General features: G+C 51.7%; 2 protein-coding genes across 2 annotated transcripts in view; one reads left to right on the forward strand and one right to left on the reverse strand.

The window, feature by feature from the left end:
* On the reverse strand, positions 1–4063 carry MARVELD1 (MARVEL domain containing 1). Its single transcript, XM_077878091.1, has 2 exons — positions 1872–4063; positions 1–895 (listed from the first exon to the last, which is right to left on the reverse strand). Exon 1 carries the CDS (start codon positions 3869–3871, stop codon positions 3350–3352), a length of 522 nt encoding a protein of 173 aa, XP_077734217.1. The 5' UTR covers positions 3872–4063; the 3' UTR covers positions 1–895; positions 1872–3349.
* AVPI1 (arginine vasopressin induced 1) overlaps positions 2998–12764 on the forward strand; it is a 25156-nt gene continuing 15389 nt past the window's right edge. Inside the window, exon 1 of the mRNA XM_077878088.1 lies at positions 2998–3143. The gene's annotated coding sequence lies outside the window, so the exon portion shown is untranslated. The remainder of the gene's footprint in view (positions 3144–12764) is intronic.

The raw sequence follows: 12764 nt of genomic DNA on the forward strand, positions 1-12764 counted from the left end.
TCAGACAAACCAAACTTTATTCAGAAAAGCAAATTAGTAATCACCACTAAACTATTAAATGAGGCACATAGGTCCCCTCTGGCTACTGGCCCCTCCCACTCTCACCCTCTCTTTTGGCCTTTGTAGAACACTAGAAAAATCCTCTCTTAGATCCACAATCAGTTCTAGATTTTTGCACTGGTAGAACCAAAATGGTCTCAAGTAGGACTGAGTCCCGGATTCTAACGAGGGAGGCCAATGAGACTGCCTCCAGTATCCAAAAATTCTGGGCCAGTAGGTCAAGTGGCCATTCCTATGGTACAGGGTCTCAGGGGAGGAGGGGATGAGTGTGGGGGCTGTTTTGCACGCCCTTCTCACATCTAGAGAAGCAGCTGAAGGCCAAGCAGGAAGGCACATCTAGAAGAGCCGGTGAGCTCTGGAATGTTTCAGGCACATCTGGAGAGATAAGGTACCATGAAGGCCAAGGAGAGGTCTACTCCTGAGTAAGGTCACCTGACCACAGACAGAGTACCATCAGCTGGGGGACTAAGAAGTGATCCTCAGTTCTGAGCTGGTTCTGAGCTGAGGATGCAATTTCAATGGTGATCTGGAAAGAGAAAAAAGGGACAAAAGCTGGAGCTAAAGCCCGCTGTTCAGAGCACAGAGGTGCACCGCTCAGTTCCAGGTGTCTGGAATCTTGGGCCCAAGGCACACCATAAAGAGATTCAGAATTTCTCATGTGTCAATGTAAAATGAATCTTTACGCATCTTGGATCTTCCACTGGATAATGCTGAAGGGAAGCTGCTGGGCAGGGGTCATCCGCGCTCCCCACTCGGCAGCCTCTCTGCTGGCCCAGGCCAGAACAGGGTCCACTGCCCAGGGAAGCGAGCCCTGGGAATCTCTGTACCTGGAAACCTGCAACAGAAGAATCAAAATCACGAGGCTTCCAAGGCCAAGGATCCCAGCAAAGACCAACCCCAGGCTCTGGCCCACACGAGCAGTGGGGTCTGAGAGAACAGGTGCCCCGGCTGGAAGAAGGTAGCAGGACTGCAGCCTACATGAGACAGTGAAGGGCCCAGTGTTTTAGGATTTCTCCAAGGAGGGAAAATAACAGTAACGACGACAACCAAAATAACCACAATGCTAATGGGTACAAAGTTTCAGTCTTGCAAGATGAAAAACGCCCTGGAGATAGATGGTAGTGACAGTTGCACAACCATGTGAACCTACTAATGCCCACCAAACTGTACACTTTAAAATGGTTGAAGGGTCGATTTTATGCTGTGTATATTTTATTTCAATTTTTTTTAAGTAGCCACATTAACAGTGTCTAATGTGTATTGACCCCCTACTCTATGCAGTGCAGTCCAGTTCTCAAGAGGCCAAACTGCCAGAGTCCAGATCCTAGCTCTACCAGGCACAGCGTCTGGGAGAGTCTGGACGAGGTACTTAACCTCCTAGGGAAGATGAGAATAGTAACAGAACTCTCTTCAATTGGGTTGAAAGAAAGAAACAAATAGGTCTGAGCTTCAAACAGTGCCAGGCACACACAGCCCAGATAAATGCTTTCTTGCTCCACACTATGTAGCTCCCAGATCTTCACAACTACAAGAGAAGAGCCTCAACCTGTCTACCCAAGCTTTAAAAACACACTCACAAAAACATTCTGGCCTCCCCTATTCTAATTTCTAATCCAGACGAGGCTGAGCTTTTTCAAAGAGCAAGCCTCTGAATGATGTAGCAAAAAGGCTGAGTTGGTACAACTCTTTGGGAGTTGCGATCACTCCTCCAACTTGCTTCCTGAATAAGAACCTGTTAACTTTTAGAGAAGAGAGCTCTGTTTTTTATTCAAAGGCCTATGACCCCTCCAGAAAGTCAAGAAGCACCTTACCTTACAGAGACTGGGCCAGCTGTTCACCCCAACTCGGAGTGTTCTTCTCTCTTTGGCGAATGAGACCCACTCCTGCCAGTTGCTCACAGTCAATGCCAGCATCTCATACAGATAATGTTCCTCTTGAGTAGGTAACCACTTGGATAACCTTGACTTCATTTTTCAAACAATGTAGAGCAATGTTCCGATCTACCGACTCCCAGGTCTCTCCGGGGCCTGGCAGGGATGGCTATCTTCTCCCCCACTGAGGCAAGCCCTCCCTCTGCTAGAGAAATTCCCTAGGAAAGAGGAGCACCCCAGATCTTCAATCATACCACAGCCAATGGGTTGGATCCCTTAGGAAAGAATGACAGCCAAGCCAGCACAGGGATGCTCGGAAGTCTTAGGTGGCAAAAAGTAACTGGTCCAGGTCCAGAGGCGGTTAACACTGTAAACCAAATCACTTGAGCTTCTTTTACAGCAGGACTTCTCAGAGCCTTTGGTATGCTAATGAGCATCGTGAATCTCCAAGAAGGCGAGATAGCACCTTGACAAACCCATTTGGCACCGACACCCTCTTTTAGAGGGTAGCTCCTGAGCCAGGATTCCTGGGAACACCCACTGCGTTAATGTAAACAGTGCTGGACTGGGAGTCTGGAAACGGGGGGGGCGGGGGGGGGATTCTAATGGGAATCCAGAAACGGAGTTCTAACCTTATTTTGGCTTTGCCAAGAGCAAGGGGTGAGGCTCACCTTGACATTCCTTCAGGGTTCTGTGGGACCCCTAATGCAAAAAGATACTGAGAGGTGGGGGTGATGGCGCAGAAACCCGTGAGAAGAAGGCTGGGAGGGTGAGGCCCGTGAAACTAGTGTGCGTTTGAGCCTGGCCTCCAAGAACCCCGAGGACAAAGGCGCAGCAGGCAGAGGCGAGAGAAGGCTCCAAACGTGCCAAGGCGCAGCCCGCGGGCCTTCCCGATGCCTCCTCACCTTTGCAGATGGGCCCCACCCCAACAGCCGAGCCCGGATGCGCTGGGTGCCCGCACAATCCCGAGCCAAAACGAAACTCCTGGCTCATCCTGAGACCGGTGGAGGCCTGTCGTCGGCTCCGCCCGCGGCTGCGAGCCTGCCCGCCGCAGCACTCGAGGCTGGAAGCGGGGCCCGGGGACGCGGGTGCTCTTCCGACCGCGGCGCGGGAGGGAGGGGCCGTGGCGCGGCCCGAAGGCTGGTTCCAGCTGGGAGCCTCCCCCGGATCTACGCGGCGCCTGTCCACGTCTCGCTCTCTGCACGGAAGGGGGTGAGCACGCGCGGGGTTTCGCCTCGAACCGCCAGGCTGAGCGTGGGGCCCGCTCCCGGGATGCGGCGCTGCGCGGGCCCCTGCCGACGGCGCGGGCGGGAGCTGCGGGCGGGGGCGCGGGGCCGCCGGGGGGCGCTCGGGCGCGGGGCGGCGGCGAGGACGCGGGCGCCGGCCTCGGGGGGGTCGCCGCCCCGCGGCGCGGCGGCTCAGGCCACCTCCTGCTCGCCCTGGTAGCGGCGGCAGCAGCCGTAGAGCGCCGACAGCAGGTAGAGGCCGAGGCAGAGGCCGCCGCACACCGCGGCCGCCAGGAAGGCGTGGTAGGCGCAGGCCATCTGGTAATCCTTGAGGTTGCAGTAGCTGTGGCTGCGCGTCTGGGCGATCATGATGCCCGTCGCGGCGCCGTAGAGCGCGGCCGCCAGGAGGTCGTGCGCCGCGTTGACCGCGAGCCAGCGCGAGCCCAACACGGGCACCAGCTCGTGCTTGCCCAGCAGCGTGAGGAAGTAGAGGCCCAGGGTCAGCAGCCAGAAGAGCACGGCCACGAAGAGCGCGAAGTGCACGGGGCCCTGGTACCTGCTCGTGGCGATGGTGACCCAGAAGGCGGCGCCGGCCAGCAGCTGCAGCAGCCGCAGCACGCCCAGCGGGCCGCGCAGGAAGGCCCGGTGCAGGCGCACCGCCCCGCGGACCGCGCGCGCCTGGGGCGGCGGCTGGCGCGGGGGCGGCGGGAGCATGGCCCCGGGGCGCGGCGGCGGCGGCGGAGGAGGAGGAGGAGGAGGAGGAGGAGGAGGCCCGAGCAGCGCAGCGGCGGCGCCCGGCTCGCGGAGGTGGCCCGGCCGAAGTGCCCACTGCGCCCGCCGCGGCCTGCGCGCGGCCCTGCGAGTCCTCCTCGCGCTTCCTCCCGCTTCTCCCCACCCTTCCTCCGCTCTCTCCTCCCTCCAGCCCTCCTCTCCCCGTCCCCCCGCCAGTCCTACCCGCCCTCCGCCTTCCCACCCCGTCCCCACCCCCGCTCGCTCCTCCCGGCTTCCTGCCATCTCCTTTCGGGCCTCGCTCACCACCCCGGCCCCCTCTCCCGCCGGCCGGCGCCAGACTCCCAGCTCGGATTCCTTCCTCCCCGGGCGCGGCTGACGGCGCTCTCGCCCCGGCCCACCGCGGGCCTTCGGCTCGGCCGCCCCCCAAGCTTGGCACGTCGGGGGCCACCCTGCCCGCCCTGCCTCTCTCCGGCTCCTGGCCGGCCTCGGAGGGGAGAGCTGTCTTCCGAAGCCTTCTCTCAGCCTCTGGCTGGGCCCCTTGCTTTCTCTTCTCTCCTGCCCTAGGGCCTTTTCCTGGCCCTGGCGGAGGACAGCGCTGGTCTGAAGCTGACATCCATTCCCACCTGGACATCTGGGATATGCTACCCGGGTCCACCCTCACGTTTATCCGGCCGTCCGGAGCTGGGCTCTCAAGGGACCATCACCTACCGGAGACCCCACTGCCCTTCCCACATACCCCAAAGCCAAGCGTCCATCCTCACTTTTGCAACATCCTTAATTGCCTAGATTAAAAATGTGCTACCCAACATGGCCAGGACACCAGGCCTGGGGTAAGAGACAGTAAAGCCTGCGTGCTTAACTACTAGGCATCGTGGCCTCTAATGGAACCTAATGATGCTTTACACTGTCATTTACACTTATGTCCATTTAAGCCTCAAAACGACCTCAGAAATACAATTATTTTCCTCCTTTTACTGAAGAGGAGAAATGAAGTCTAGAGGGGTAAACACCATGAAGCTGGTGTCCCTTTTCTCCCCATCCCATTCAAACTTCATGCACTGTGACCTCTTTCTAAAACACAGACCTGGTGGTGCGTTGCTTTCTCCACTGACCATAGGATAGAGTTCTATCTCTTCTATGGGCATATTTCACAAACTGGCTTCAACTGACTTTCACTTTCCTGGTTTTCTACTTCCTTTCCTTACCCATATTCCCACCCAGCATGCCAACCCCACCAAACCTCTTAGGTTCCCCCAAATAAGCTCAGAATGCCCTTCATTCCCAGACCTCAGTTGGCTGGCAAGCCCCTGTTTATCCTTCAATGCCTAGTTGGAATCCTCTCCCCTTGGTCCAGCCTCCCAGGCCGTTGAATGCTGGCTCTTTAGGCCCTCTTTTGGAGCACCCAGTAGTTCTGCAATACTCCTGGGTCTGGTACATTGCAACTCTTGGTTGTCACCTCTATCTTTGCCTGGCACATAGGAGACCCAATAAATGTCAGTGCGGTGGATGACCCAGTGGCGGTGGGAGCAGCGATGAAACAGGGGGCCCTCTTACCCGGGGATCATGCATGCTCCAGTCCCCTAGCTGACCCTACCTGCAGAACTAGTCCCTCATCTCCTGGTCATCTGATGTGTCCATTGGCCTGCTGGCCTGGCTGAGCAGGTCTCTCTTCCAGCAGCCTGGCACCCCTCATGGGAAAAAGTGGTTTCTCAGGGGAATAATGCCTCTCACTGCTAAAGCAGCCTCACCTACAGGGACCTGAGAAAGCTCTGAACACTTATTTTAAATGAATAAAAGGTGATGTATAACATCCATATCTACATAAGATAGCATGGTCTAGAGGCTTAGGGTGCAAACCATGGAGGCAGACTCCCTGGCGATGCATCATCACTTCACCACTCCCTCATGCTGGGACCTGGTGTGCGTGCGCGTGCTCGCACTTAACCGTATTGTGCCTCGGATTCCTCATCTGTGAAATCCTTACATTCAGCAAATGGATATTAAGCACCTGTTAGGCACTGGGCACCATTTCAGGGTTTAGGGATACATAATACTCCTGTCATCATTATTAATTGAATGCTTACTATGCTCTAGGCACTGTTTTGCGTTGTTCTTTTTTAAGTAAGCTCTATGCCTAATGTGGGGCTTGAACTCCCTGACCTCAAGATCAAGAGTCACACGCTCTAACGACTGAGCCAGCCAGGCACCCCTATATTCTAGGCAATGTTAACTCTGACTTGTTGGCGTGGAAGCCAGGGCTCAGAGGGTTAAGGAAGGTGACCATGTTCACAGAATTGATGGATGACAGTTTAAACAGGAGCCCAGGTGTGGCTGACTCCAGGTTCACACTCAAAGAGCTTATATATACTTTCCCATGACTTATTCTCAGCTACTCTTACAAGGACCCAGAAAGGTTACATAACTTGCCCAGGGAAACAGAACTAGCTAAGCGTCAGTGTGGAGACTCAAATGTAGGTCTTCTGATCCCAATTCTGGGGCCTTTCTCTCAGCATCCCTGGCGAGACAACCTCAGGGTGCCAATCTTGAGAAGGGCTGGAGCTAGGCAGACACCTGGAGGCTGAATCTGGGTGCTGGCTGGAGACGGGGTTATGCTACACAAACACCTCTGTGAGCAGGGGATCTAACCAAATAAACACTTGGGAGAGTTCTGTCGTCTAAAAAAGGCATCTGGAGACTTAAGGGTGGAGCGCCACCTGGTGGACACAAACCTCCCGCCTCACAGCTAAGTCCAGCTCCTTACAAGGAAGACAATGGGGTGGCTTTGGAGAGATATTTTTAGCCTCTGGAATCCTGAAAACATTCCGAGGGGCAGTCCCAGAAGACTCTGCAAAAGCATAAGCATGCAAGAAAATCTTGATTCCTCCCACGCAACAAATACGGCCTAAGCACCTGTGGGATGCAAATAATCTGGTGTAGAAGGTAGGAATTAAGAAGCAGGGCTCCTGCCCTCACAGTGTTGCACTCTTCTGTGGGACAGCTGTGGACGTGAAATGGGGAGATGGATACAAGGAAATCCGAAAGGGAGAGTATGTGTGATAAGAGGGCTGGGAAAGCTTTCAGAATGAAGTGTCTCTGGAGGGTGGCTAGAATTGCGAAAAGCAGAGACGGGGGCTGGGCATTGTTGGGCAAGGCAGTCTACCATGGGGCCTGAGCGGTCCTGGCTCTCGTCACCAAGTGTGCTCAGAATGCAAAGCCACGGTCGCCCATTTGCTTCCCAACCATTTCTTACTGTTGTGCTCTGCAGCCAGCAACTTTGTGGGATGAGGGAACATCTCCCAGGCTGAGAGCAGGCTTGCTTGTTGCTTAACTATAAAAGTGGTGGTGGTAGGAGGGGACGGGGTGGGTTCTCGAAGCGCAGTGCTCTCCGTAGCTGTGACATAAAGCTCCTGCATGGGTAATATCCACCTGGGCCCCTCAGCGGTGCCCCTGTGAAACTAGGAAACAAGGGAAAGAGACATAAAGATGATGCTCACACTGCTTGCTGTGCCAAGATTGGTAGATCCTTTGGGTCTGACTCAGGAAACCGGGTCTTCCGCCAGCATTTATGAAACAACAGCAGGCTAGCTTGTTAGCTTGAAAGTGGGGGTAAATCCCAGCCCCTGACAGGTGCTATAGGCAGAGGGAATAAGTAGTGATGTTTGCCAGTCCCAAAACAATCTAAGTCCCAAATCGATGACTTTCACTATGCCCAGAAGGGAAGGCGGCTTGTAACAAGGAGTGACCACCCGGAGATCCCATGAACAGCTCAGTTCTGTCTTCAATCTCTGGGCTACCGTAAATGCACTGCATATATAGATTCAGCTCACATTGGTTTAATACCTATTATGTGCCAGGCCCTGAGCTGGCACTTGACATAAATTAGCTAACAGCAGAGGCAAACTCACAGTGAGGAAGGAGATGGGTGTTGGGACCTGCAGAATCTTGCCTTGAATCTTATAAATTACTAAATAAACGTTTTTTCAACACCCTACTATGTGTATACCTGGCATTATGCTATAATCCTACACCTGAGTTGGAAGAGGCCTTAAAGATCATGTGCTCCAGGCTTCTCATTTTCTAGAGGGATAACTAAGGCCTGGGGAAGATAAGTGGCTTGCCCTAGGTCACACAGCTGGCTGATGATGTGAGTGCCAAGTTTAGAACTTAGGTCTCTGGCAGCCCCGGTGGCCCAGTGGTTCAGTGCTGCCTTCAGCCCAGGGTGTGATCCTGGAGACCCAGGATCGAGTCCCACGTTGGGCTCCCTGCATGGAGCCTGTTTTTTTCTCTCTGTCTCTCTGTTTCTCATAAATAAATAAAATCTTTTTTTTTTTTTTTTTTTTAAGAAGAGGACTTTGGCCTCCTGATTCACAATCCAGTGTTCACTCAGGGCAGGGGGCTCTGTACGTGAACTCTCATTTGTTGGCCAAGTGGCTCACACCTCCAGACCTGTTCCCAGGGCTGTGGGAACAGGGACCTCTGGAATGGTGGGTGGGGTCCCCTCTGGGTTGGAGTTGGGTAGAAATCTGGTGGCTCTTGAGTTTGTTATTCCAGCCCATGAGGGGGACCTGGCCTTTGTTGGAACTATAAAGTGGCCTGGATTCTGGCACCTTGGGGCTAAGCATGATGAAGAGGCAAAGGCATTTGACTCTGACAAAGCTCAGCCCTTGCTCCCCAGGTGAAGCTGGCCAGGACCAGACCAGGAGCCACAGGTACCCTCTGAGGCTTTTTTTTTTTTTTTTTTTTTTTTTTTTTTTTCCCCTCTGAGGCTTATCTTTGTGTGAAGCCACCCAGAACACTGGCTGGCAAGGCTGGTTCCTAAGGCTAAGTAACCATGGGTAACCATGGGTGACCAAAGTAGAAGCCCAGGAGACTTCACGTTAATTGGCTGCCTATGAGGTACTGAAGATGACCTACTACTGGGACCTGTGATGGGGATGTGCAGACCTCAGCAGACCACAGTCCTAGAGAAAAGAGGATCCTCACTTATAAGAATGGACATTCTGAGCCAGGATGGACTGAATCAGTCACCACCACTCTGCCAGTCAGCCTTGGATAAAAGTGCCAGTGGCTCAATAGTAATAACCAACATTTGCAAAGCATTTACCATGGGCCAGGCACCATGACAGGTGCTTTCCACTCTTGTCTCACTTACTTCCCACAATAGCTCTGTGAGGTAGGGCCTTTAAACCACTTCTACTTTAAAATGAGGAAACTGAGGCACATAAGTCACTTATGTGACTTATCTAACGTCACATATCTAATGGAGAACGGAATTCAAATATTTGATGTCCAAACCTAGGCTTTTATTCTTTTAAATATTTTATTTATTTATTTGATAGAGAGAGAGAGAGCACAAACAGGAGAGGCAGAGGGGGAGAGAGAATCATGCTCTCCACTGAGCAGAGAGCCTGATGCAGGACTCAATCCCAGGATTCTGGAATCATGACCTGAGCCGAAGATAGACACTTAACCTGCTCAACCGACAAAGCCACCCAAGGCACCCCCAAATCCAGGCTTTTAATCAGTGCATATATCTCAGATTTCAGCCTTGGTCTTGGAAGTGACAAGACATCAGAGGACTGCCCCCGAGCAGTGATAAAGAGAATGATGCCTATGTTGCAGAGATGGTCAGCAGGTAGGGGGCCACAAGAGCGGGTGTGGCTGTCACAGGCCCTAAGATCTGTATTTGGGCAGCCTGACTGTGTCTGCTGTTTCTATTTCTTACCCTGCTATGTCAAGGGTCTCCAGGAAAGGGGGATTTGTCCCCCTAATTCTCTAGCCCATCCATGACTGGAGCTTTAAAGCAAGAAGAGTGAGGCCCAAGGGTCACCATCAGATGATGCTTTGCGCTGCATGTTCCCACCTGCATCTCCTCCTTGGCCCTTGCAACAACCTTGGGAGATAGGAAATTCATTATCTCCACTTGACAGTTGAGGAAAATGAGACTCAGAAAGATTAGGCTAGGAACTAAATTTAGATTTCTGGACCACTGGAAACACTACAGCTGTCTGAGATTCCCTGAGTCTACTTTAACCATGAACTTGCCGCTTAGGTCAGTCTCACCAGACCCTTTATCAGACATTATTCATTGAAATCACAAGGCAAAAGGAAAGATGGTCTCACCACCACTACCACTTGGTCTCCAACTCCTGTTACCACTGAGGTCCCTTACAGATGTGGCTAATCATGGAGATTTTCTCCAACTCTGGTTTTTCTCTCTGCTGCCAAAAATCCACCCCCTCCCCCACGTAGACTGGCAGAGTGGGATGCCATGACTGAACAAGTTCAAAAGTCACAGACGCCACTGGACCTTGTCCTGGCCTATTAGGAAGATGCCAAAATAGCTAACATCATGGCATTCAAGGATCAAGAGAAGAAACAAAAATCTTCAGTGGTATTGAAATGCTTTGGGAGACCTGCCTGCCTCTCCCATGGCAGCATTTTCCCTGTACTCACAGCCCCTGTCGGACTGGTGGCTCTAGATATAGATGGTATATTTATACTATAAAGCTCTGCCCCTACTTTCCTATCTCCTCTTCTGACCCAAACTGGGCCTATCAGATTCCTTCTTTTGCAATTTGACCAAATGGTCATTCCTAAATGGAGCAAGTGCTGGAGTGACCAAAGGCAGTACATGAGGCAAATTTAGGTGAAGTAGAAATCCTGCGTTGGCAGAAGTTGATCTGCAGAGAAGAGGGCAGTGTGTTAGGGTTGTCTAGAGAAACAGGAAGGATAGATAGATATGTAGATTTATTCTAAGAAACTGGTTTGTGTAATATAATTACAGGTTTTAAGGAGGCTTTTAAGTCCCAAGATCTACAGTTGGCAAGGTGGACACCTAGGAGAGCCATAGTGTAGCATACTCTAAAGGTTGCAGGCTCAAGACCCAGGAAGAGCCAGGGTTTTAGTTAGAGTCCAAAGGTGGGGGGAAAAATAAACAATGTCTCTGGGCACTTGGGTGGCTCTGTTGGTTAAGCTTCTTGATTTCTGCTCAGATCATGATCTCAGGGTTGTGAGATCAAGCCCTGTATTGGGTTCTGCAGTGAGCATGGGGCCTGCTTAAGACTTTCTCTAGGCAGAAGGAGGTCCTCCTTACTCATGAGAGGGTCAGCCTTTTTGTTCCATCCAGGCCTTCAACTGATTGGATAAGATCCACCCACACTAGGGAGAGCAATCTGCTTTACTTAGTCTACCAATTCAGATGTTAATCTAATCCAAAAACACCATCACAGACACACCCAGAAAAATATTTCAACAACTCTCTGGGTGCTCTGTGGCCCAGTCAAATTAATATATAAAATTAACCATCACAGGCAGCTATGCAGGCACAAAAGATGGTGAGAGAGGACAGTTGCCTGTGACGTGCTTTGGGTGGTTCTGTTAGACTTCAGTTCTGTGAACTCACTGTTGCTTTACAGTAACAACCCCTTGCACTGCACTTTTTCATTTTAGCTAACTTGAACAGATTTCTGCTTCTTATAACAGCACTGGAATGAAGCACATTAACTAACTAACTGCTAGGGTGTAACATAGTTCCACTCTGTGGTGGTGGAACTGCAAATTCTTTGATTCTTCTCCCATCAAGAGGTTGAGTCTATGTCCCCTTTCCCTGAATCTGGGCAAGGATGGCAGGATGGCAGAAACCATACTTATGACTTCTAAGTTCTGTCCAAAAGACAAAGCCACTTGAGCCTTATTCACTAGACCTCACTTGTGTCCCTGAGCCACCATGGAAGACATCTATGTTCCAGGTCACATTGAGAATCCAGTCAATAGTCCTGGCTTTCAGGTTCTCCTAGCCTAGGCACCAGATACACGAAGTGAGCTTTCAAATGATTCTAACCCCAGCTGTCAAGGCAATCTCAGCCTTCCAGACTTCTGGCTGAAGTCCTGACATCACAGGGCAGAGACAAGCCATGCCCACTGTGCACTATCTGAATTCCTGTGTATGGTTCATGCTTTCTATTTTCTGTTGTTTTGTGATGTTTTGACATCTTGGGACCTTGCAGATCCAAGCAGGGACTGCCCCTCCCAGGTTTAGCTAATTCCTAAAGATAGCAAATAATGTGACTGTGAGTGTGCCTTTGACGAGCAAACTAATCGATCCAGAGCCCATACTCCAAACCACTTTCTCTATTTTGGCTCTTACACTCTAGGAGGCAATATTCCTCTGCCCTAATTGTTCCAGGGAAAGGTATCAGACAAATGAAGATAGTCCCTGGGAATCCCTCGGTGGCTCAGTGGTTTAGTGCCTGCCTTCGGCCCAGGGCGTGATCCTGGAGTCCTGGGATAGAGTCCCACATCAGGCTCCCTGCATGGAGTCTGCTTCTCCTTCTGCCTGTGTCTCTGCCTCTGTGTGTGTGTGTGTGTCTCTCATGAATAAATAAATAAAATCTTAAAAAAAAAAAAAAGAAAGAAAGAAAGAAAGAAAAGAAGACAGTCTCTAGGCCCCAGAGCCTGCTGGAATTATTCAAACTAGCCAATCCTATACCTGCCTACCCTCCTTACTATGCTTCACCCATTTCTTTCCACAAAAACTACAATAAAAGCTCATGTCCATGCTTTTCTCTTGTCCCTTCTGATTCCTGACTGACCCTGTGCTTCCCCAGGTGGCCCTGTGTGGCATATCCCTTCCTCTGGGGAACTATGAGTAACAAGTTATCTTTTCTTTTCTTTCTTTTCTTTTTTTTTAGATTTTATCTATTTATTCACGAGGGCCACACACACACAGAGAGAGAGAGAGAGAGAGAGAGAGAGAGGCAGAGACACACGCAGAGGGAGAAGCAGGCTCCATGCACGTAGCCCGACACGGGACTTGATCCCCTGTCTCCAGAACCATGCCCCGGAGCTGAAGGCGGTGCTAAATTGCTGAGCC

Source organism: Canis aureus, chromosome 29 (assembly GCF_053574225.1).
Source record: "Canis aureus isolate CA01 chromosome 29, VMU_Caureus_v.1.0, whole genome shotgun sequence".
In the NCBI taxonomy this organism is placed as follows: domain Eukaryota; kingdom Metazoa; phylum Chordata; class Mammalia; order Carnivora; family Canidae; genus Canis; species Canis aureus.

Coding starts and splice junctions, on each gene's coding strand:
- MARVELD1 (XM_077878091.1), bottom strand. CDS start 3,871: ATGCTCCCGCCGCCCCCGCGCCAGCCGCCGCCCCAGGCGCGCGCGGTC.